Raw genomic sequence first — 26,578 nt, forward strand, 5'->3', positions numbered from 1 at the left:
CAAATGAGTGTTAAATTAATTTGCATGTCTGGATGGCGTAAAACAGCATCTCCTACTTCCGTTCAGTGAGGCTTACGGCATCAAACGAATGAAGGCAAGACCCCCTGCTTGAACTTAAAGGCCTACTGAAATAAGATCCCTTTCCCCCCACTCAACTGCCCCCTTCAGGGTGAACAGTTTTTAAAAAGTGCCATAGCTTTTGTTCTCCCCCCCCTCATTTCTTAAAAAAAAAAAAAAAAAAAGTATTCCTCATTGCCTTTTTCAGAGGTCTTCACCAGTGAGAACAACAAATGTGGCTATAATTACTTTAACTTTACAATATTGTTTATACAAGGATCAAAGCCAATCCTATTCTTACAGTATGTACAGCCCCCCCCGCCCCCTCCTCCTCCTCAAGACACGACCCTCTACTCCGTAGGTCCAGTTGTCCTCTGAAATGATAACGTTGTACAGTTCCTCAGTTTAGCTCCATGTGCCTGTAGCCATAACTTCCTCTTCTCCGTGTCCACAGTTTGTTTTTTTTCCTCGCCAACAGCATGTACAGTAGTGCTTTACTTTGTAAACTTCAAAGCCACAGAGGAGGTCCCATTCACTCTTCGTCCGTACAAACCTAAGACAGAGACGAGAGACAGCAGCTGTTATGGGAACTCACTGGATGACCATTTCACTCATCAGTGCATGTCATATTTGGATGATTATTTGGCTTGGGAGTATCCAGTCAACTAGGAGGAACAGGAATGTGTGGTTTGGTTCTCTGGTGATAACACAAATCTGCTGAATTTCCCACAGATAACACCAAATTAATGTGAGTCATAGGTGAAACTGGTACATCTTATCATCATTTTTGGTTAAATTACACAAAAAAAAAACAGACGATGTTTACCCAAAATGTGAAAAATGTCAGCTGAGCTAAGGCAATTCACCAGTGGGAGAATTTTTGCTGATGTTTTGTGTTTTGCGTGGGTTTTATACTATTCTAAATCTAAATATCACATGAAAAAAACAAGAATGTGCATGATAATAGTTTAAAGAAGCTTGGTTATATAAGCCACAGTGGCGTCCAACCTTGACAAACGGGTGGTCTAGCAGCATGCTAGCTGTCCAGCGGCGCTTGGGTTCGCTCTCCAGACAGTGACCCAGGAAGTCCTTCCCCTCTGTGCTCAGCTTCTCGGGGATGGGGGGTTTATGGCCCATGCCCACTTTGTACATGATCTGGAAGTTGTGCTCGTACTCATGCCAGGGCCTCTGCAGGTTGAGGTAAACATAAGGAGAGAGGCACCACACATGAGTCACAAGTCATTTCACGCAGTGCGATTTTCACTCAGCCGTGCTTCTATTCCTGGCGTAGTGAATTTACTTAAGGGGTAAGGAAAACTAATGGATTTTTAATTTGGAGCCTGAGGCAACGAACGGTATGACGGTAAAAAAAAACAACTTTCTACCTAGATAGATTTGACTTTCAGGGACAAGAGTGTGAGAGATTTCAGACAGGTATTTTTAACAACCAAATGGAAATTCACTACTCTGGAATTGGCAGCAGGTTTTGCTGGAGGACTGCCAGCTCAGGTCCACAGATAATAGAAAAGGCCGTTCGAAACAGCAACTCGGCTTGTAGCTGAAATATCTGATTGAAAAGCTGCTGATTTTAAACACAGGGAACTGTAATTAAATGTAATTTAATTATTTAAATTAAATTAAATATTGCATGCATCTATGTGATCTGAATGCTAAATCAAGAGAAAATTAACTTTTATATGCATTGGAACAAAACATTTTTTTCTTATCTTTATCTACAACAAATGCTTCTCTTGATTTGTTGGCGATGGAAACAGTAATACAAGTATTTCACTCCTCCCACTATCATATGGAGGCACAGGAAAAACAATATGACAGCACAGCATATGATAAATCACTGCAAAAGATAAAAGCTAAAAATAAAGCCCAGACTGCCGCACAAGCTTATAAGCATCTATAGACAAAGGCTTGAAGTGGGAGTATTGTGCAGTGTGTGATGTGGAGGATTTTCTATTCAGCACTCAGAAGTTCCTCACTTTTCCTGTCACCATCTCGATGAGGACACAGCCCAAACTCCAGATGTCTGCTGCCCGTCCGTGGCCTTCACCCTTTGCTCTTGTGATGACTTCAGGTGCCATGTATGCTGGTGAAGATAAAATAAGATGAAACTTCAATGATCCCTGTGGGGAATTGGGTCGTTGGAGCAGTCAAAAGCAATAGGATACACCAAAGAAAAACAGAATCTAAATAAGAATAGAACAAATGGGGACAACCAACATTTACAACACTAGAACGTATTAAGTAGAGATATATAAATGAAAAGAATGAAATATGAATTCTAGCATGTATGCATGTGTGAAAAATAACGGTCAAGCATAGAGACAAATGAGAAATATGAATGATATCAAAACATGCAAACATATTAGGAGCATGAAAATAGATATAAAAATAAAAATCAAGATATATGCAACACGTCACAAATTAGAAAAATCTGAGAATATGAAAAATAAAACAAATATGTGGATTCATAGCATATATACAGGATGTCAGAAATGTGCATCACCAGGACTACACAAGCCACACATATGTACAAAAGATGTCTAGGTATGCTGACGTGCAATCAACAAGGGCCCACTATTAAAAAAAGGGAAACAACATTTCACATGTAACGTGAAAAGTCGATTTTTTGGGGGAAAGCTTCCCAGTACCCTTAAAGCATTTCTCTAGCAAGATCCTATATGCAACTTGAATACTGAATACCTGAGGAATACAGTATAGTCAGCAAATGCATCTTCATGTGGCTTTCTTGAGGCGTAGTGACCCCTGGTGGTGGCATGCAACCCAGAAACAAGATTTGATTTCTTACCTGCTGTCCCAAGGGTGCTGTTCACCTCCCCAGGCATGGTGTGAGTGTTGTTCTTCAACTTGACTGAGCAGCCAAAGTCGCCCAGCTTGATCAGACCCGACGATGTCAGGAAGATGTTGGCTCCTGTTAAAAAAAAACATTAAAAAAACATTAGAGATAGTCATCAGTGGTGCAGATAATAATATTGTGGATACTGCAGCTGGGTGCATTCAGATTTAATTCAATCAAAACCAGAAACTGATTTTATTTGAATTCCAATACCAAAATAAACATTTCTGGCTTTGGCGAAGTTCTCATATTGAACCGATTCAGGAATGACTGAGTGAATGCCCCATCTTAAGCAACTGAATTGCAGTTTCTACTTACATTAGAATAGCCTGAATTGAAAGTGAACAGACCCCAAACCCTGGTGTATGAATTACCTCCAGTGTCACTATGAGCTTTTCTGTTTAATTTATTAATGCTTGCTATAAAATTCATGAGTAGTGCTTGAGTGACACTGCAGAATAAGGTGATAAGAGGTAAGACAGGAGGAGAGTGTGGCACTGACCCTTGATATCGCGGTGGACAATGCCGTGTTCATGGAGGACATTGATGGCTGTAGTGATCTGTTTACTGTAGAGTCTGATGACGTGCTCCTGCAGCCCCAGTCTGGACACCTCCTCCAGCGTGCCTTCGTCACAGTACTCCATGAAGATGTACATCTCCTCCTGAAGACGGGCAGATGACGGGCAGATGACGGGCGAGGAGACGAGAGGGAGGACAGCGATTAATACAGAACAGCTTCAAAACACAGCAGCGGTGTCACACATGATGCCTGAACCGACATAAAACGCATCGCTCTTACCCGATGGAGCTCGACTCCGAAGTAACGCACCAGGTTCGGGTGTTTAATACCTTCAAATATTTTCAGCTCATCTGCAGTCTCTTTGATTGTTTTGTGGTCATTTGGCTGGAATCGTATCTGTTTGAAAACAAGGAAAATAATGAGAATAAATGTGTCGCACCTCAGTTATCATATTTCAGCAGTTATGATTCCATTGAAAACTATTAAATTGGCCCATGCTAGGGTGCCTACCTCCTTCATGGCCATTAGCTCTCCAGTGTCGACATTGATGCAGGTGTACACCTTGCCATACTGGCCCTCACCTGTTTTCATAGACACAAACATAATATCATTGCCTGTATACGAGTTAAATAACCCACATCAAAACAAAAGCAGACCAAGTCCAAGGGTAGCCGTACCGATCTTGTTGCCCCTCTGCCACTTGAAGGTCACCTTCCTGAGGCCGACGTGCATGACGTTGTCGTAGGACTTGGGTGTGTGGCACACCTGGCCAATGATGTTGCGCTGCTTCATCACAGCGTAGCGTTTCTCCTCAAACGTGCGAATGGAGCGACGCACGGCCTCCATGGGGCTTTGCCGTGCCGCTGTGTCTGAGGTGGGAGAGAGGAGACAGTATTCATCATATTCAGCTACTGAATAATCCGACAACATTACCTGCTGTATGTTGCAGCCCAACACGCCGTGTCATTTAACGTTCTCACCCTTGGACTGGCTGATGAAGGTGCGGAGCTCCCAGCTTCGGCGTGCGGCAGTGCTAGGGTCTCCCTTAGGATAGGAGGGTTCTGGAGAGAGAAGTAAAAGGAGAAAACCACTCAATCAGGAAGACAAACTCACACAATGTTGATCTGGTTAGTGTAACCATGCAGATACACCAACCTTCTCTGTCCTCTGTGGGACTGGAGTGGCGGCTCAGAGATTTGAAATGCAACTCTGCCGCCACTGATGACAGACGGTCGTTCTCATGGAAGCTGGATCCCCTGCAAGGAGACAGTTAATGCAACGTTAATTGTGTTTTAATCAAACACTGCTGTATCAGACGTATTGTTCCAAGTTTGCGGTCCGATTCGTAAAGGCCCAAACAAGAATCAACATAATATAGTGCAATCTCTGCTGCCAAGATTGCACATTCTTTTCACAATCTTAAAAGGATTGACCAAGTTCTTGGTACAGGAACTGAAAGTATCTTGACAGCTAAATATGAGTTTTCAGTCATGTGAAGCCAGTTTCGTTACATTTGTATTGTTTGTAGACAAGTAGACGATTAAAACAGTATTTTAAGTTATGGAATCTGAAAATGGCAAAGAGCTTATTTACTGCAGCAAATGTTTAACTGATACTTAACACTGTAATTGATATACTATAGAATTCTATACTAAATATCCAGTATTAGGTTTCAAGGTAAAGTATGATAAAAATGATTAGATTCGACCAAACCATTTAATATGTAAATGGAAAAGCAGATTTAACCAATTCCCAGTAGTCTACCTATTAAGAACCATTAACCAGTCAGCATGCATCAGAATATCATTCATTATACAGTTCAAACACAAAAAGGTTAGATCTCTAGAGTGCAGTTTGGATTTCAAAAGCACAGACAAATCAAGCCAGAAATCTAATAGCAGTGAATCACAGCATAAAAGCAAGACTAATTTGTTAATAGCACTAGACGTGCAGAATATTATAGCTCATTCTTCCATTGAGGTAGCATGTGTTTTCCATTTTCACACCATGCACAACAATCCCAGTCTCTGCCCTTGACCGGTAAGGAGACTCTTGTATTAGGACATTTTTCTGCATTGATGACATTCTGCGGGGCTTGTACAGTCTACATATCTGCTTAAATTAACTTTAAACACCCAGTCTGAACTTCATTTTACCTACATTTTCCTTGTAATTATTCAAAAGTAAGAACATTTTCTGTATCCTACGTTGATGCCATGCCCATATTCTTTAGCTGCGCCTTCAAGCACTTCATTTAAGCTATAGCATGTCTAGAGTGAGTGATATTTTCACACCTAAAAAGCCGTGCTGTAAAACTAGCGTCATTAAAAATCCAATTCTCGAAGTGATCAATATTCTCCACATAAAATCACAACATTATCTAAATAAAGGGAGTGTGTCAACTACTACTTCAAGCCAAATGCCACTCTGTTTAATAAAATTATTCCCAATGTACAGCCTGCTCAACTGACAATGAAGGGTAGACTGACTTTGTGGATCCACACAGTTATTTGTCTGAACATCCAAATGACTTTTAGATTTTTGAATGTGATCAGGACGCAAAAAGCAGGAAATCAGTAATCCCACATTGTATCTCATAAATGAAAGCTACTTATATGTAAAAACACAGCGATTCATATTATAGGAGTCCTATCACACAGTCACTGAGCATAATGTTCATTTCCATCTTCTTAAATTGAATATCTCTAAAGCTATAAATTGGCATGACATCACAGATTTGACGACAGGGTAAAAATCCTTTTTGGCTCTGAGAGAGAGCTGTGAATCCTCACCAATATAGACCAAAGTGTCCTAGGGCATGGGAATAACATATTTCGAAACTGAAAGTCAAGCTTTCTCCCTTTCATTTTCAGAAGCTTGAGGAACATGTGTGATGGCTTTTCATCTGTGTAGCTGGGGATCTGTGTTTTGACAACAGGTTCTAGCAGGTGACTTGGGGGCAAGGCTACCTGACGTCATTGGGGGTGCTGCCGGGTGCTTTGGTGTGGCTGTGTTCCCCGGGGCCCTGAGGGACGGGGCGGGGGCCATTGGGGAACAGCTGGTTCCGGAGGTCACAGGGGAGACTTCGAGAGCTGTGTGGTGAAAAAACAAACTGAGGAGCTCCGTCTCGGGGAGGGAGTTGGCTTGTGTGGGATGTACATATGTGTGTGTGTGTGTGTGAGACTGGGTGGCTGGCTGAGGGACAGACGCACGCACTCATACACAAATAAAAAAAATAATAATAAACTGACCACTGATGTGCTCACACAGCACCACAAGAAAACACACACACACACACACAGAGGAGCTCAAGAGAGAAACATACAGAGAAAACTCACATCACACACAAGCTCAACAACCATAGATGCCTCTCCCAGTTCAGTACCCATCAATTAAGACAATATGAGCCATGCAAGAAAGAGTATGCACAGACACACACTGTAAAATACTATTATAAAATTAGCATGTAGCTGCACTGTAGTTGCCTACCTGAAACCTTCAGCATTAGGGATGAATAGATTGGGATTTGGAGGGTCACTATGGCAGCGAGGGACCTTGACAGGTCGAGGGCTATTCCTGGGGGCTGAAAAGAGAAATCACAGTACTGAGTCAGGACATCTAAAGACAAAAAACTCATCCTTAAATGGACTACATGTCAATCCAGTGGCATTTACGGCTATATGAAGTTTATCCTATAGTAGTGCTAACAGTTCTGAATCAGACAAGGTGTCCATGTCCCAATCAATTTACCCTGGTCACTGCTGCAGTGTCCACAAAGTTGTTCTCCCAATAACAGTCCACAGAAGCATTTCTTGTTGGCATTAACATGTAAGAGCCTTGGCTCTCTTGTTTGCAGTTTTGTGAGAAACTCGATCTTGTTTAAAAATCTATACTGAACTACCATCATCTGAATAACATATTCTGATTGGATTAATTATGTTCTAGGGTAGATTTCCACTTCAAGTGCTCAGTGGTCAGTTTATTGGATAACCACATTCGCTTCATGAATTGCTTGATGTCATTTTTTGTTGCATCATTCTCTATAAAGACTAGCCACTCTAGTGTGTGAAATGGCCAGGAGCGTGGCTGCGTCTGAGACTCTGCATGTGTGTCTGGTGCCGAAGATCACACAACACTCAGTCACTCGTTTGACCCATTCTAAAATTCATTTTATAACCTTTATTTATCCAGGGAATATTTGCTGAGCAAACATGCTCTTTTTCAGTGACGCCCTGCTTCACACTCATATAGTCACACACATTCACACCTGGGAGCTGCCCAGTACAACCACAGTCTTCTACTGTTGGCCACTGAGCAGCTCTACTTGAGTTCATTCCCCACCAGTCTGGTGATTCAAACTGGCAACCTTCCCACTTCTTTAACCTTTGGGCTGCCATTCAACAGGAACTGAATCCCCCAATGCCTTTCTGCCTGCTTTATGTGGAAAACCACAGCCCGATGACACACTGTTTGTAAACCAGCCACTGAATGTAAACGCGGAACTGAATTCTCATCATAAAAGAGCATCTTACCAATGTACAGGCCAGTGACTGGGCTATGAGGCTTGCCGATCACATGTCCGATACACTCATTCATCAGAGCTTGTAAATTCTGCAGAAAGAAAAATAAATTCACAATCAATAGATACAAAGTACATCCATACCAGTCCTAGCATGACTGTTATGCAGTTTGTAGGGAACAACAAAGGGGAAAACGGGCTATTTTACCAGGAAGTCATCCTCTGGTAATGCTGATATGAAGGCAGGTTCAATAGCTTGAAGGAAATCAAAACCCTGAGTCGCCCACCTGTAGACAAAGAGATGGCAGTACATGAGTGTGTCCCAAAACCTTTTGCTACTGTTCCTTTTGTTCTCTCACTCTCTCACTACCACCTGTCTTACACCGGGAAGTGACTTCAAAGAAACAAGTGGAGGAAGGATATTGAGCAGAGGAGAGAAGGCGAGGAAGGGAAAATTGGGACATTTGAGATGTGAAATGTCATCTGAGGTTAAAATCTGTCATCAACTTTCATACAAGGATGAGGTTATAAAAGTTGGATTTTATGCTTCACTTATGGTTTTCTGAGAAGCATGGCATTTGATTGGGCAGCACTGAGCGCATGTCAAATAATCATGCGATTTATTAGAGAACAGTGTCCTGCACTGGAGGACTTCAGGTTATGTTGCAAACAGCTTCTCATCTCCTCCACTGTAGGATCAGCAGGCAACATGGTGGCACAAATATCAGTTTGTGGGTAATAAGAAAATGAGGAATGATTTTTGGAGTTTTGGGACTGCTAATTGTACTTGTTTTTATTTGCATATTTGTGATAATACTTTGAAATAGGTCTCTGCAATGTCTCCAAAATGACTGTTGCTGCTGCATTTCTATTCTATGAATGAACCCAAAAGCTTTGCTCTCTTGCCAGAGTACATGGTTGCCATGGTAACTTGTTAAGATCAAAGACAAAAAGAAGAAGCTCTTGAAGAAGAGCAGTGAAGTCAATGAATTTCAATTAAGGGCTGTTGCTTTTACACCGAACATCTGATAGTTTTACGTATACCTGGTCTTACTGTTGATATAAGTTGTAGCCTAGCAAGGCAGGGCTGACCTGCCAGTGTTAAATGAACTTGTCAGTAAGTGAAAACAACAGGACAGGAAGGCAGAGTTATTATGACCAAAAATTAAAAAAAACTATACAGTGTCTGCAACGACAGGAAGGTAATGTGTTACCTGGGCTTGGTGCCTCTGCCACTCTCACACTTGGTCAGGACATAGGTCATCCACTTGCGGGCAAAAGTGATGTAGCGCTCCCCAATCCTTTGCCTGAACTCCCCTGACATCAGGCGTACCACCTCCTTGTGGTACTGTGAAGAAAAGGATAACAAAGGAGGAATTAGAGGCAAGCAGGGGTTTGTTCACCATTACCACTTCTACTCCCTACTATACTAACACAACACCTCAAGGCATTGTGCAACACGACTTAATTAGTTACAACAATTAGTTACACTAGTAACAATTTTATGTGATGACTTGATAATCATTTCAATCCTTTTGCACCTTTTGAAGATCTTAAATTTGGAACATATCTGGCCATTTTTGCCCATCTAAATAGGAATAAATCAATGTGCATCTACAACACTTCCCTATGATAATTCTGAAATTTATTGATTCCTGCTCATACATAGGAATATAAAATACAAAAATGTCCTGAAAATTGTAATGTTTCTTAAAAATTCAAAGCATGTTGTTCAATAACAGACAAGTAGTGCACAAAAATATTTCTGTCATGAATGTAGTCTATGTGACATACACACTGTCATGTCCAATAGTTGTGAAACTCTCAGATCTTTTGATACCTATATAATGCACTCTGTCCTACTTTATGTAACAGTTATGTTTATTAGAGGCTTAATACAACTCTCAAAGTGTACAACATCAGATGTGTGTAGAGGTAAGCAGTATATGCGAGCATGAGTTACTATTATATAAGGATATAGCCTGTGCTATAGTTCACATCACTACACTTTTAAAACACAGCAGGTTCTGACCTCGAAGGCAAAATTGTAGCCCTGTATCATGGCCTCTCTGTAGTACTGCTGCAGAGTGGCCGACTCCGACTCCTCCACCTCTGCCTCAAACTCTGCTGTGAACATGTACTCCACCCGGTCAATGGCAGTGTTGATCTTAATGCATAGCTGTAGTGCCTCATTCTGTGGTAGAAGAGAGAAAGAAAGAGAGGAACAGTGACATAAGAGAGTGCGTGTGTGTATGAGAGAGAGAGGGAGTTTTTTCTAAATCAAAAGTTACTGTGGAGATTCATCCAAGCCTTGAGGTCAAATGTGGAATGGTAGCATCAGCACTCGAAACCGAAATCTGATACCTTCCAAGTGAAAACATAAGGGAGCAGTGATGGAAATTACATCTGGTATCTGGGCTCTAAATGCGACAGATATGAAAGTGTGGCGACTTGCTTGTGAAACATGGCCTGATAGTGGCTCAGTGGCCTTCTTTTTCAAGCCTATTAGCGATAGTGAGAGCTGAAATTCAAGGAAACTGATAGCAGTTGCAGTAAATAACGGATTCGAAAGTAGGACACCAATATACACTTGTATGTATGTACTTGTAATGCAACATGAAGTAGCGGTTAAACAGCGCGCGTGGGTATGCGAGTACCTTGAGCTGCTCCAGAGCGCTGGCGATGAGAGGCTGACTGGAGGTCTGCTCCCGGCTGAGAGTGAGCACATCCTCCATGGACTGCTGAAAGGCCTTACGCTGGGCCACCAGGTGAGCCGACTGCATCACTATCAAGAGCATGTTCTCCACCTGAGAGCAGATCAGACCGATAAGAGGCTTGAAAACCTCCAACACACGTCCACTTTCATTTCAACCAAACAAAATTTAGAAGAAAAAAGCAAATGCCACATACTTTCATAGCCCTCAGGGTGTCCACAGTCTCCATCTGGGGAACCAGTTTGAGCAGCTCCCCATCCCACTGAGCCCAGTCGGAGCCAGTGGGTGAGTCCCCAGCTCCATGCTTACTCATGAGCAGGTAGGCCTCATCCTCAGGCATTTCATCTGGCTCCTTGGAGCAGTCTTTCCCAGCAGCAGCATTTAGGAGCTGCAGGATTAGAGGCCGCTGGTGCATCAGGCCACAAGGGACAAACACTTCCAGTTCCTCCAAACCTGGAATCTGAACCTGGACATAAAAGGAGGGAATTAACAAGGTAGATAAATTAACGAAGGACAGAGGGGAATGATCAGAACATAACTGAGATAAAGATAAAGATGGAGGGGAGAAATGTACAAAAAAGGACACTGAGTAGCACAGGAGAGAAAAGCAAATAACTTAAGCACCTTGACATAGTTTCTCTCCTTAAGTGCCTCCAGGAGACAAGTCACCCCGCTAGTAATACTGAAATCTGCGGCAATCTCCAGGTCCTGCAGAGGGGGAAGCAAACAAAGAGTGTGTCAGAACACACAGTTCCAGTTCTTTAGTGAGGAGAAAAACAGGGTCACAGAAAAACTGCACAGTCAGGGTTGTTGTGGCTTGTTGTTTCAAGGGAGTGAAAGGAAGTAAAAAAAAAAAGAAGAATTGCTGCTGTCTCTCACCTTGCGAAGCATTTTGGCAAAGCCCAGAGCCTTGGATGCTCGTTCTCTGGCCTCGTGGAACAGCTCTTTAAGTGACCGACTCGTCTCGATAACCGACCGCCTTAAAGAAAGACACCGTTTCGAAAGTAAAAACACGTCCGCCAGAGCAGAACAATGAAACACTGACCAATAAAAATCTAATAACCATGTTATCCCCTTACCTGATCTCATCTGAGGCTGTGCTGTCATCTGCACTTTCCCAGAATTCATTACCACTCTTCTGCAGGCCGGCATCAAGGAAGTCTCCAGTGGATTTGAGCAGCATCCCAGCAATGTCACTGTAAGGAGCAGAACACTGTCCTCAGTTTCATATAAATAATTCATAAACTCTTAACTTACATAAACCGAAAAAGCATTTATGGCAGCAAGGTTTGCAGATAGGTGACATGAGTTAAACTAAATATTTTAAGGGAGATGCTGTCTTATATAGTTTATTTTTAAAGTAGTACATGTAAAATGGGCCACTGACCAGAAGAGCTTCCCAGACTGGGCCTCCCCTCCGCGGATGTAAGGAGTGATGACCTTGGTGAAGTGCCACTCCTCCTCCAACAGGTTCTTTAAGCTGTGAGAGGCCTGGGGCAGCTGCTGCAGCATCTGGATCCAACTGTGCATGTAGTCAAAATAAACCTGCAAGAACAGGGAAGGATAGACATTACAATAGATAACCAGTGGATATTTTATGCACAACTGCTATTTCAATACCCTTTAAATTCACAAGTCTTTCTGTACTACACAGAATTTTATACTAAGGGTAAGTCTGCCTATTCAAACCCCATAATAATAATAAACCAAATTATTTGATGATTCAATTCAATTCCTGAAATCCCAAGCTCTGCCAAATCGCTTGCCAGTGCCACTGTCATGCCAGGAAAATGTTCACATTAGCTAGCAATTGCTAGTTGATCTGGAGAACAGAAAAGCCTCACCAGACACATTGTTTGGCTGTACCCATAATTATAATCAACCTGTTTCTGTGTGGGGTGCCCTGAACCCCATCAGGAGATGTTAATCGACTGGAAAACACAGATGTACTTAAACAATCAGCTGCACATAGCTACAGGAACTAGGGTGAATTTTCCCCCTTGTAAGCTGTAGGCCAGCAAAAATAAATGTTTTGAGTGTTTGTTTTCACATATGAAAATATTTCTCTTCTCTTATATTGCACACAACAAATTATCAACTGGCCAAAGTAGCATTTCAACCTGACTACTTATCTGACACTGCAAACTGGGGAGAATAAGAGAATTGGGAGAGGACAGGGTAGGACTTGTCTGTCTCGTCTTTGCCCACTCTCAGCACCCACTGCATGCCTGACTTTCCCGGAAAGGAGATCCCTCTCTATTAGATCCTTTTCAAGGTTTCTTCCAATCTTTTCCCTAATGGGGTTTTTTGTGAGAGTTTTTCCTCGTGCTCACTGTGGGCCTAAGGTTGGGGTGTGTCGTTTTCATTTATTGTTTCATAATGTGGGCTTTATGTAAAGCTTTCTGAGACTAACTGTGATTAAGGGCTCTACAAAATAAACTGGACTTGACTTTAAAACATATGTGCATATGCCCAAAATTGTATCTTAAAGTACTACGTTGGGAGGAAGGTGCAGAGCGAAGCCTTACCACAAGCATCTTGTGGAGATCCTCCTCAAACTCGTCGATGTTGGCATTTGTCTGCAAGCCCTGAGCATCGGTCACCACGCCACGCAGCATGAACTGGTAGTACTGCTTCATCAGAAGGCCACCTTTAAGAACCTCCTTACACTCACGCACCAACTGCAGAGCGCACACAAACATAGGTATTAGTATATGGACATGACATACCTGTCATTTGTGATCTTCTCCTCAAGGATAGCTTTTCCTTCATATTCAGCATGAGTGGTGCAGTGTGGGGGAGAGTCAAGCAAGTAATCATCTAGGCTTAAGTTGTGTCACAGCAGCTGCTGACCTGTTTGATACTGAGCAGTGAAGGTTCTCCAGCAGGCCTCTGCTCCAGGCGCAGTTTAAGGCATTCGTGAATGACGTTAAGAAGCACTCGGCACAGCACCAGGAACGCTGGTCGGAAGGATGGGAGGTCCATGTCCAGCAGATCCTCCCAGGACACCTGGTCTGCCCCCAGCTCTGGATGAGCCGGACCACTGCAGGACACGTGGCGCGACAGTTCTGGCAGGTAATCACTGTACAGCATAGGGTCCGGAAAGTCTGCAAACTGCAGGTGGAGACAGATCCAGTGAAGTTAATTCAACATGTCCCACTGAGCACTGTGGTTAATCAATTGTATTATAATTATAATAATGATACTAATCTTTATTTGTACAGTAATTGTTGAAAAACAGTTTACAAATCAATTAAAAGCAAACATCATACTCAACAAATTAAAACAAGCACAAACAAGACAACAGCACAAGATAAAAAGATAAGAATAGAGGGTAAACAATGGAAAACATAATAGGATAAAAGGCATCACATAAAAGAAAGTCTATAAAGAAAGTCTATAAAAAGTATTAAGAAGTTATTTAAAAGTATGGGCTGGATCACCATTTATTCTTGTGCAAGTATCTATGCTCCTCAGTATGCAGGACTCTACATTAAGGTTTTGTCCAACAAGCGCCAGTGAGCCTAAGTTGAAAGATCTAGGAGTGCACAACAAAATTTACAAGCACAGTTATCAAAAATCTTTTCATAAGTGCTACAGGTAACATACTCCGATAATAGGCTGAATATACAAGACTTGGGTGCACATTTAGATAAAAAGGTCTAGAATGTGTTGCTATTAAAAGGTAATGCAGCAAAATATATTGATTATATTGATTTCTACAGCAAGGTGTTGAAATTCTTTCTTCTGCTTTTTAGGTAGCGGCCAAAGTACCAAAAATGTTAAGATGCTTGCTGCCCACTTTTAATGTTTGAAGAAATAAACTCATCATCCAAGTAGTCAATCTTATTGTTGCTCTTAGCCAATCACTATCAGCATTACTGGGCTGTTCTGTTAAGGTATCCTTGTCATTGGAAAAGCTACAATGTGAGGAACATAATATGTGCAAGGTTACTGGATACATGCCAGACTCAACACACCACTCTGCCAGAGTGCACAGTGCTAGAGGTGGTCGATGTTGTGGTTACACTTAGCTCTTGTTAGCACTTACTCTTGCTACTACTTTATGCAGGTTTTTCTACAACTACTACCATTGCTGCTACTGTTAGCCAACACATTAGCTTAGTCTCATCTAGTCGGACCCTCTCCACTCTTCTGTTCAGTCCTATGATCTCCTTTATACTGACGACGACTACTGCTGGAATGATAAAAAAACACTCCAGCACCAGCAGTAACCTGGTGTTTGGAGACAGGAGGGAGACACTTACAATTGTTTGACTTCCACATATGTCTCCCCAGCATTCCTTAGTCCACTCCAGCACTCAACATAGACTAAACATTAAACTAGATGATTACATTTATCATTACCATATTCAGCAAATGATTTTACAAATGATGTTTTTTTGGGTTTTCTTTTACATCGGCATACATATTCAATTGCAGAAACAATTACCTTTATCAAAAGGGCCAAAATGCTCAAGTATCAAAAAAATATTTTTGCTACCTGTATCTAATGCGAATCTAATCTAACAATACTGGTAACAGTAGCAAAAATTTCTAAATGTTACCCAGCCCTAGCAATTTTGTATCAAGCCCCATCATTATCACCATGCTGAAACAATCAGTTATGAGGCCATTAATTAAGCTAATTAAGCAAGACACAAAAAAAGAGAGGAAATGAGAGTTTTCCAATGAGACAATATAATGTTTTAGCCCAGTCGTTTGACGTAAATGAGAATATCTTTTCTAATGATGCTAAAAATACTTTTCTATTCCCAAAAATGAGCAAATTGGCCTACATCCTTTCCACAGTTAACTGCCAAAATAAAAATAAAGACCAACACGGAAACACCAAGATAAATTGTCTTAAAAGGCTAATGGGCAACCACACACCATAATAGCTTCTATTGTGCCTTGGCATACGATGTCTGAACTCTACTGGAAATTCCATCATTTGGTGTTTTGTCTCAGCAGCGCTCCACAATCTCCAATAAGTGTTTCACTGAGTTGTGGTCTGGTGACTGGAACAGCCATGGCATATGGTTTAAATTATTTTCATGCTCAAACAATCCAGTGACGACTAACACTGTGGAAAGATGTAATGCAATCCTAGAATTGTGAAATAAATTCTTCATAGTATGAATATGATAACTCTGAATGGGTTTATGCCCTTTAACTTCCCCTATGACAGATTCAGCGGACCAGAATCATGTCAGGAAAAAGCTCGCTGCACCATCACAAAGCCCCTTGAATTCTGCCTTAAATATAGGCTACTTTCACCTCATCTACTTATTTTGGCAAATTGATTTATGAACAGAATACTGCATCTAGTTTGACTCCAAACACTGCAATATTCTACTTGGTGCAGCACACCTCGGGCGATATTACTGCTTCAATTGCCCTGAGGGTCAAATCAACTGCAGCTTACAGTCTATGATCTTGGATGGTAGTTTCAGTGTCTGTTAGAATATCATCAACAGAAATAAGTTATCTGGAAGAAAGCAAGATGTGGGCATCTGTAAATAAAAGACAAAATGCTTTTCATGGAAATGTTGAAAATCTATGCTATAGTCCTTAAGTTATGCTAAATGGAATTCTACGTGGAAAATACTGATTGGGATGCTGTAGGCAACTAATATTTTCCTGCATATTATTCAAACAGTCTTCAAAATGTATTAGAGAGCATCTTAACTCAAATCTGGTAGTCATGCTTGTTTTCCCAGAAGTCACACTCACTACTCACAATGTGGGAGTCTGATATGCACAAATTAGTTGATCAGTTTCAATATACAAAGCAGTGATCTTATGTTTCACAGCACCAATGAAACGTATTCTAGTGGGGATGTGCTGCTTAAGCCTTGAAGACTCCCTGTATCAGTAGATTGATCAGGTTATTGACCCTGTTTGTTTGTGTGTGTGAGCACAAGGCTATGCCCTGCTGAGGAGGAGCAGTCTAACTATGTAATACAAAGTCAAAGTTCAACAGCTCTGAAGTGTTTTTTATCTCCATAGGCCCTTGCAGCAGCTTTGTTATATATGGACTTTTCATTAGTTAGCTGTAATTATGTGGAAATTAAGTTCACTTAGTAGTTCAATAAAACAATTTTCAGTACAATATATGATTCATATTCACTAAAGTGCTAATTGCAGACATAGATGAGAGAGCCTCACCTCCAGTGCAGGAGTGTGGCGGAGCAGCGCTGCCCTGGACCTCTGAAGAGAGCGGTCCATCAGTTTGTGCAGTCTGAGAATCAGTTTACGCAGTCCCATCTGTTTCAGAGCCTTATCCACAAATGGTCTGTAGATAGCTGTGGGGCAGAACACTCCACCTCCCCCGGTCACTTCTGCACTTCCTGCCCCAGCAGTTGGGAGAAACTCTTCCTCTGACAACAGTCTGGCAAATTTGGGTGTCAGGGAGGGAGATAATTCTCCCTCGGCTACACGTCCAGCTCCCCCTTCCTCCCCTACATCCCTATCCTCCCCGTCACTTTCAGCCGTGAAAGTGGCTGTCGAGTCATTCTCCTCATCCTCCTCATTCTCTTCTTCTTCATTGCCACGGGAGCAGCGAGGCGAAGGGATCTCAAAGACGGGCCACCCGATACGGGATAGATCATGCAGGCCCAGCACAGTGGCCATAACGCGCAGCTTCTGGTTGAGGTCCTGGGTGATATTGAGCCACAGACAGAGCGCCTGCACCTTGCCCTGGAAGTCCCGCGCTGCATACTTTTCATAGTCCTTCTGCAGCGCCTGCAGGGAGGGGTACAAAGCTTCCACAGACTCCAGCAGCTCCATGACCCGCTTGACCTGCTCAAAGGCCAGCCGCTGGCGCTGGAGGTGCTCCCTGCATCCTGCCCCAGAGCCCAGAGGCTCTGCTGCGTTCATCGCTGTTGACGGGCAGGCACTGAAGCCCCAGGGATCTACTCCACAGTGGTTGGTCTCTGCTACGGCGGGCTCTCTCTCCTCTCCACAGACTAGATCTGGGACACTCTCATAGCCCTCCTGGCCTGTCTCAGATCCGGAACATAGGGCCAGTCTGACACAGCTCAGACTGTCATAGTTGACCTTGAAGTGCAGTACCTCGTTGATGATGTCAGGGATGGCCTGGCGGGCAGTGAAAAGGAATAGGTCTTGGTCACCGGTCGAGCGTCGCGCATGCCACGCCTGCAGCTCCAGCCAAATGACCTCGTTGTTGTGACCCATGAAGGCCATGTTCTCCAGGCCTCTCTGCTCCTTCTCCTTCCTCTTGGAGGACATAGATGTGAGCTTGAGCAGCAGCCGCAGGGTCTCGAAGAACTTGAGGCGGTCGGCTGGACAGTCTGTGCGGGAGGTCTGGCGGTGGGTCCGGGCCATGGGATGGGGCATAGAGACAGGGAGTTTGCCGCTGCTGCAGCCCAAGCTCAAGTAATGCTTCCTGGGATCCATGTTGAGGGAACCGAAATGGCTTGACTTAGAGAGTGGATCCAGCATAAAGGAGCCTTCAAAGGTCTTCTTGTGGTCTCTCTCAGTGGAGCGCAGGGTGGCCCTCTGCTTCTTGCCCTGCTTGTAGCTGTGCTCCTCAGGGGGCTCCGCTGGCCTGGGACTCTCTCTCAGGACAGATGGGCTAAGGTCTGCTGAAATACATACATCCCTCTTAGTCAGTACAATACATTCAAAATTCACACACACAATTCTTTCAAGAAAGTTGTAATGAAGTGATTACACTGTTATCTGCTTCTTGTTAGTGTTCATTTTTTAGCACACTGCAGCCTTTTTGTCCCATTCACTTACCCTTGTTGGGGGAACGACCAGCAGTCCTAGGCTGGCTGTTCCTTTGATGTTTGCCAGACATGCGTTTCATCTGACGGGGGGTGTAAGGAGGCGATGTGCCATACAGAGCTTCCTCTTCCTCGCTGGGAGAGTCCCACGATTCATCCACCTCAGAGTTCTGTTGGGACGCATCTTTTAGAGGGTTGGCCTGCCTGTGAAGACTTTGTAGTTATTTGAGGGCAGAAACAGCCAGGACCAACTACTGACATGGGCTAGAATTCACATCCCTGTTATCTGTAAGCAATATTAATAACAAGGCAATGTTTTGGCATTATGAAACTTACAATCACATAGAACTAATCACACAGAACCCTATGAAATGTGTACAAGGTCACACAGTGCTGGGTTGTTTGTACCCATAACACAATGTGCAGCCAATCTCTTCTAATGCCACAGCAAGCAGGTTGCAGAAGAGACGCAGTTAGACTAAATGTCTGCTGCTACCTACAGCAGACTGATGAGTGGCCTGTCTCTGGAGCCTGACTGGCTGTCTCCCAGCTGTACAGTAGCAATGCTGTGTGCATGACCACAGCAGTCCAGACACAGGATAATAAGCTGTGGGTTCTCTACTGGCACCCTCTCTTGGTCTAGGTAAACATAACGGCTCAGCCAGAGAAGGAGAAATAGTATCCCTCATTAACTCTGTCTACTAGGTCATCAACATACGACACAAGGCAAAGCTCATGGAGGAGAAAGACTGAAGAATCACTAACCAAAAGTGTATAAAAGTTGTTATACCATAGGCAAACTCTTCGCTAATTCAGAACATACACACAAAAAGTTAGTACACCCCTTGAGTTTTTGCACAATTTGTTGGGCTACAAAATGATTTTAAAATGAAACAATTTGAATTTTTTTGTCTGAGACCTATACAATGTTTGCTATTGCACCAAAGTAATAAGAAAATTATATATACATAACATAATTCACGTTACATAATTCAAATAAATGAAAAATAGGGTGTGCAAAAGTAAGTACACCCCTTGAGCTAACTGTGTCACTGACAAATATTTCATATCTTATGCTGCTCATATGTCATATTCAGATTGTAGCTATAGGTTTTAAACATTATTTGCCATTCAAAATTGCAGTTATTCTGCCTTTTTAACAGTCTCAATGGATTCTCAATGGATTTCAGGGTGTAGGATGGATTCACTCTTAAGAAAACAGGAGTATAGTGTGGAATGTGAGGTTCACTTATGGATGGCATTGGGGTCCAGGTATTCATGTTTCAAAGAAAAAATAAATAATCATGCTCCCCTCACTATAACCAAAAATACATACAGGTTCACTTTCACGGGAGTTTTATCTTCTCAGGTATTGGACAGGTTAATCTCCAGTGAAAGTGCATCCATGTGCAATTTTGTGTAGGTGTGTATGAATTTTAAATGTATTCATTTTTGTGTATTCATTTTATCGATCCTACACCCTGAAATCCATTGAGATTTCATTGAGACCAATTATCAGCTTTTGTTGGCTAAAAAGGCAGAATAACTACAATTCTGAATGGTAAAAATGCTTAAAACCTATAGCTACAACTTTAACATGACATCTGAGCAGCATAAAATATTAAATGTTGATCAAATATTTGTCAGTGACACAATTAGCTCAAGGGGTGTGCTTACTTTTGCACACCCTATTTTTCATTTATTTGGATTTTATAACTTCATATAAATATACAGAGTTTTCTTATTATTTTAGTGCAATAGAAAACATTGTATGTATAGACAAAAAAAATTGTGCAAAAACTCAAGGGGTGTACTGACTTTTTCACAGCATTGTATTTTGCAAATTTCACAGCATATCAGTGTCTGGTGGCTATGAGGAACAATACATATTTAGACATCACACCAAACTGACAGTATACTGACTGCAAATTTCAGCTAATGGAGACCACAGCAGAATATGTTGCACGTAGTTCTGTAGAAAGAGAGCATACCAAACCCATCTCTTGAAACACTTCCTTTTGGGAGAAAAAAAAAGAAAGAATGCAAGCGGCACGCCTTTCCAGATTACAATGTCAGAGCTTTGTTGCTTAAAGCCTTTCTGAGGGCTTTTTAATAGGATTAGAGAGGAAGGTTGGAAGGTCTGACCCTGCTAACAAAAACAAAGAGGGAAAGAAAGAGGAGGGGGCATGAAAACCAACATTCAATATGCCTGGTCACCATGCGCCCCTCCATCGATCATCTGACTGAAAGGCATTCCCCCACACGCGCCTGTTCATGGCTGTGTGGAGGCAGTTGAAAGGGACAGAGCTGTATCACTTTCATGGGGGGGGGGCTAATCTGGAAATCACTTGCTAAAGCTTTTCATTGAAAGAAAAGGAGCCACATGGAGAGAGCCCAGACCTCTACTGCCCATCTGCCCAACTGCAGAATCTCTCTTTTACACACACACAGTCACACAGTCCCCGGGGAGCTGCTGTGGAACTACAGGCAAGGCAGACAGACACCTGCTGCAAATCCTTTAGTCTTACATGCAAGAGGATTCCAGATGCAACTAACTCTTCATGAGCCAAGCATACTGCAACTATAACGGTGATGGAAGAACCATCTAAACACACAGTCTGGAAATTACAGAATAACTCTCGAATAAAAGAACACTGGTGTATGGGAAACTGTGGAGGGGCTTGTTCTGTGGTCGCCGGGGGGAACAGGACACGACAGTGATCTTTTCATTATTCAGGCACAAGAAGGCACAGTAAGCAATCCTGTGGGTTACAAGAAGGCATTTATCCCAATTGCAACAGACCCATATCACTGTGCTTTTTACATACAAAAAGAAAGCACATAGGCAACCGGACACTGCATGAAGAAAACTGATAAATGCATACCAATTGTTTCTTAAGTGGTGAGCTATTCCTGCCTGAGTATTAACAAAAAAACTGTTAGACCATCCACCTCCCACACCCTCCATTCTAAGTATTGTGTGCTCACACGTACAGTTGTAGGTATGCCTAAGCATGCATGGGTGTGTGTTGTCTGAGGACATAAATAGTGCATGCATGTGAGAGGGAACGAGACCAAGTTTTAAAAAGACGCTTCCCCGAGCAGAATAGAATGACTAAATCACTCAGGAATGACAGCGGAACCAGTGACGCCATCACTGCCTGCTGTTTGTTTGGTTGCCATGAGACACTTCAAGCATGGACTGTGAGGAGCTTTAACTGTAAAGGCCGCACAAATTCCTCCTCAGAGTTCTGTCCTTTTTCTAAACACACTGCAGGCAGCACGGAGAAAGTCACTGGCCTGCCTGCCCTCCAGTTAACCATGGCCGTGCTGTGATCTTCAAGCTGTGCCTGCCTGGCTGCCACTAGTGAATTATCGCTGCAGATGGTGTCTGGCTGCTCTCAATGGCTCATCTGATGGCTCACTGGGGTTGTAATAAAGGCCAATGGAATGTTAGAGCCCCAAGGCAGAAACACTGAGTGCATAATAAACAGCACAAAATCGAGAGTCTTTTCTGTATACCGACTGAGGCAGTGATACCAAGGGCTACCAGAGTCAGGGGGGCCTGACCTTTGACACCCAACCATCAGAACCATTGTACCAGGAAGGGGCACTCTATTGTATGGTTGTGACACGTGGCCCGTGAGGCCCACAGCTGAATAGCACACAGCTGGTTAGTGAGCACACTTGCTCACAATGCCCAGACTAAAAGGGGGGTTTTAGAGAGGAAAAGGAGGAAAAGTTGGCCGGGCTTTTGCAAGAGCACGCTTTCAACTAATTAGGTCATGCTGCCATAAGTGATGGTCGGTAGGCTAAATCCAGTATTTTGATTACCCCCGTTATAAAAGGGATGCGTCTGTTACAATTTCTGACTAGAGTTAACTGGTGAGGCAATGAGAAAAGAAACCCTACTGCTGCAGATATACCCAAATCTCAAGCCAAAGCGTAGCTCACAAGAAGGTGCAACACAACGGTATGCATGTCTGACCAGACCGGTGCTCTGTCTGACCTACTGTCAGACCCTGGAAAACAAGCCGCGTTGAGGGAGCCAGCAGGATTTGTGCCATAAGCAGACAGGATAAAAAAAAACACTGAACGAACAGGACACACTTGACCCCACCCTATTCAGGAACAGTGTGACACTGCCAAGAATGGACCTCCCATGCTTTCCTACATACACATGTGCAAAGCATATACACTACAGAGCTAGATTAAGTTTTCTTTTGGAAAACTCTTGTCAGAGCCTGACATGACACTATTCTCCCCACAATGCAAACAGCCCTACACACCATCTCAACACATTAAGTCCATCTCATTTATAAGAAATGAGAATCAGAAAGGCACTGCATGTTTAAACCTCTACTGTGCTTTCTATTTGGCCTTATAAATTACTTAACACCAGGAAATATCCTCAGTCTAAGAAAACCTAGGCCTTAATGTACCAGTGGTGGTGTATTCTATTAACATGCAGAAGGCCTCAACAAGTCACATGATCAAAATGTAGGCTCTGCTTGCAGACAGTGTGCTGCAGCATGAGGTAAATTGTGTAATGACAGCCTTTTTTCACCTTATGCAGCCACTTCCACCCTAAATGCAGTGCACGCAGCTGTCTGCTCCATGAGTAGTGTATATGAAACCGCAGCAAGTCATAAGGATCACCTTTAGCTACCTCAACTTGCATTTAAAAATATTGTGCAGTTGTGCACATTACATGCAAATGTACAACTTCAAAAATGGACCACCATGTTATTCTGCAGCACTAATCAACATTAGCCGCATTTACTCCGGAATATGAAGCCTATTAGCGCCCTAATTTTAGTTGTTATAAAAACCAGATTGTAAAAATAAAAGAGAAATGCCAGATGGAGAGTGACAGAGTATGAGAGCTGGATTAATTTCCCTAAAGCAGGTGTGGGCAGTGACAGGATGCAGTTAAGAAATGTTACAGGATGATCCATCTGTATTCCACAGCCTGTTCTGCTGCCAAATGCAGGCATTAATGAGTTCTAGCCATGGGCGCCTCTGGGGCTCGAGGCAGCTATCCACTACGCACACCACATCCTGAAATCCCTGGAATGCTTGTGGGCCACAATGTCTTGAGACTGACTTCAAGAGCAAGACACTATCGACAAAGGATCTCTGTCCTTGCAGTGGTAGCAATAGCCCTCACTTATCAAGCAAGCACACAACTCAATCCGATCTTATAATGCACATGCACACTCACCTTCCTGCAAAAAACAGCATTTGTCAATTTTAACTCATACTCAAGTTAAACCTGACATCTAGTCTGAAAGCATGTACTCTCAGATAGGTGCACAAGCAGTCATTATAGAGCTATTAAGTCTTAACAGGATGACCTAAGGTTGCATTCCTCCAAACTATGCTGCTTCAACTGTTTAAACCTTTTGTGGGAAATAGTACATATAGTACTTATGCATATTTTGAGTTCCATCAGTATGAGAAATGTGAAGCGCAACAAACCAGCCTTTACAACTCGATTTGGGCCTATTTAAATTATATGTGCAACCACCACACTGCCTTGGAAAACACAAATGTAAATCACTTGCTAATGTAAAATGTAGGTAGATATTTGATCTCTTGAGAGCATGCCTTACCCTTCGCACTGAATGTTGTGCTCACATGGGTATGACATTTAATCGATCAGACAAGTCCCTTATGATCATATCAACTCCTGACTTTGACGTGGTTCCAACAATGATCAGTGAATGTTGTTTGCATTTTTTTTTACTATGCAACAATGTCGGACAGGAATGACATTAACAGGAGCAATACTGCACAATCATGTATGCCATTTGTGTCTCCACTAAGAACTGAGAGGGCAGTGAGGGTGCAACGGGATGACAAGCCTGCCTGACATACAATCTCTACTGAAACTGTCAACCACAGTTGGGACTGGGCATTCAACAGGGAATGCCCAGTCTAAGCTATTTGCACGAAATCAGGTTAAAATATCGCAGACGACAGTGCTGATCCAACGTGATACAAGCTCTCAAAGTCAATCGCTCTGCAGACAACTGCATGTAACGAGAGGAGACGAGAGGAGAGGAGAGTGAAAGACAAAACATCAGATTCCAGAGAGTCTGTCGCCGTCGGTCAGGGACAAACACTAGACGTTTGGATCAGGAGATGCGCACATGCAACGAAAACATTACATAAGTTGGTTGTTAGTATGCATTCCCCTGAGACTTTCCACATCTGTATCGATTAATAACCTTGCCACTTCAACAACATTCACCAGCAGCACAGCGACCACATGTAGAAATGACACATTTGTTGCTGCTACACATACATTTTCATTACATTGTTAAGTACGGGCATCCACGACAATACATATAATCAAAACCATATAATTTGCATAGAGTGCAAACCTTCCTAGGCCGCAGAGAGTCCATATCATGATCCAGCAGTGGAGTGCAGGACAACAACAACACGAGCGCCAAGTCTAGCTAGAGGATTAACAATAACAGTGGAGCAACATGCTAGCTAAAGCCAATGAAGTTTGTGCTTCGGTACAAATGATAAAATATGCTGAAATGCATGGTCTGGCAGTCAAAAAAAAATCAACAACGGACTTTCAATTCCGCGTTACAAGTGCACAATACAAACTTGTCTACCTTAGCTCCGTCAGTTCATGTTAGTGAACTTGCGTGTGAACAATAAACTGACAATCGACAGCTAACAGTTGATGTTAGCTAGCTTGTTCTCAACATGTTGCACTGTTTGAACAGTTGAGAATTATTCGCAATGTTACCTTTTCATTTGGTAAGCATTTTGCCCGGCTCTGTAGCATACAAGAAGAGATGAGAAGCAGATATCGGCAAATAATTATGCGTACAAATTTGTCTTCAAAAAGTTTGCAACTCCAATGTTGCAAATGCAGTAACTGCACGCGTACCACTATTTGACAGGAAGTCGATTTCTATGGGCTGCGCAAGCGCTCCCATACAGCCGACTGCAGTGGCACGTTCAGCTCTCAATTTGGCAAGTGCGAGGTCCTGATGGTGTAGTGTCTGTTAACGAAATTCGCATACCTGCTGGGCTTGTTGCGATCCGGAGGCTCCATAGCAAGGCAGTGGCTCCTTGTTCCTATCCGTGCATGGACTAAACCATGTCTACGCAGTATCACATGTACTTTGCACCTTCAAATGTTTGCAAGAGTGGCGGATATCTGTCTCTTTAGAGCACTTTCTATCCACCGGCACAGTTGAGTCTCGCCTGTGCGTGTGCCGTCGCCATCTTTCCAACGTTCATTGAGGAGTGCCACTGAATTGCATTACTACGGCAACCCGGACAGGTCATCAGCTGTCATAAAGTACAAGGCCTCGGTGGTTGCGTGCAAAGCTCAGAGTATATTGACTATGTATGACAGTAATGCAGTTTCCATATTGCACAATATTCTCTCATTGATTATTTGAGACTATAATATAGTGTTTTAGTTCAATGACGTTTGTTGTAGGTTGTAGTTTATAACCTTACCCATAACAACCTGCTCTGGTAAATGTCGGTTCATTGTTAATGACAACCTATTTTGTATTTGTTAAGGGGGTTCCGCTAGTGAGGGGACAAAGGGGACTACTTTCAGAGAAGATGCTGATCCTGTACTCAGATACATGTGTCAGACTGGGGGGCCCAGTGTCACAGCTTGTCAAGGGGCCCATCAGTTCCAGCAGTGCTCTGTCAATGGTAAGATGAATGAGGTATTTTAAGGCATTAATTCAACCAGTAGGGGTGATAATTATTACTTCAACTTCATTTTGAACTTTGGTGTGAGCAATTTGTTCACATGGGTGGGAAGACTATGCCACTGGAATAATTTACCCAAATAAAGCTGAGATGCTGTTAGTGTTATGAGGCCACATTACTTTACATTTATACTGCTGACCTTCGCTTTGTTGACATTTGGCTGACAGTCTTTTTATTTAACCTTTATTTGACCAGGAAGTCTCTTTAGATACAATATCTCTTTTACAAGAGAGACCTGGCCAAGACAGCTCCTTGACTGGCCCTCAGTAGCTATGTTTACATGTAGCCTACTAAGTTACCTATCTATTGGTCATATGCTGGATACAGTATTTGTTTGCATGAACCTTTGATACACTGCAACTGAGCATGAATAAACTA

The 26,578-nt window shown here is 42.7% G+C and overlaps 1 protein-coding gene across 5 annotated transcripts; it reads right to left on the reverse strand.

Annotated features, from left to right (window-relative positions):
• Window positions 1–227: 227 nt before the first annotated feature.
• On the reverse strand, window positions 228–25,688 carry map3k4 (mitogen-activated protein kinase kinase kinase 4). 5 transcript variants are annotated; one of them, XM_078288585.1, is made up of 27 exons: window positions 25,489–25,688; window positions 18,450–18,640; window positions 16,854–18,289; window positions 13,536–13,796; window positions 13,211–13,363; window positions 12,070–12,227; window positions 11,762–11,878; window positions 11,562–11,661; window positions 11,307–11,390; window positions 10,879–11,148; window positions 10,626–10,775; window positions 10,001–10,162; window positions 9,183–9,316; window positions 8,177–8,255; window positions 7,982–8,060; window positions 6,939–7,032; window positions 6,419–6,541; window positions 4,605–4,705; window positions 4,430–4,510; window positions 4,127–4,318; window positions 3,960–4,030; window positions 3,729–3,845; window positions 3,432–3,591; window positions 2,882–3,004; window positions 2,052–2,158; window positions 1,066–1,245; window positions 228–610 (listed from the first exon to the last, which is right to left on the reverse strand). In XM_078288585.1, the coding sequence occupies exons 1-27, from the start codon at window positions 25,518–25,520 to the stop codon at window positions 590–592; spliced, it is 4,776 nt and encodes a 1,591-aa protein (XP_078144711.1). In that variant the 5' UTR covers window positions 25,521–25,688; the 3' UTR covers window positions 228–589. The 5 variants fall into 5 exon arrangements, with proteins under 5 accessions (XP_078144711.1, XP_078144710.1, XP_078144712.1 ...); XM_078288584.1 differs by having other exon boundaries at window positions 16,854–18,292; XM_078288586.1 differs by lacking the exon at window positions 25,489–25,688 and adding an exon at window positions 25,209–25,299 and having other exon boundaries at window positions 16,854–18,292.
• Window positions 25,689–26,578: the final 890 nt, after the last annotated feature.

This window comes from Centroberyx gerrardi, chromosome 15 (assembly GCF_048128805.1).
Source record: "Centroberyx gerrardi isolate f3 chromosome 15, fCenGer3.hap1.cur.20231027, whole genome shotgun sequence".
NCBI lineage: Eukaryota > Metazoa > Chordata > Actinopteri > Beryciformes > Berycidae > Centroberyx > Centroberyx gerrardi.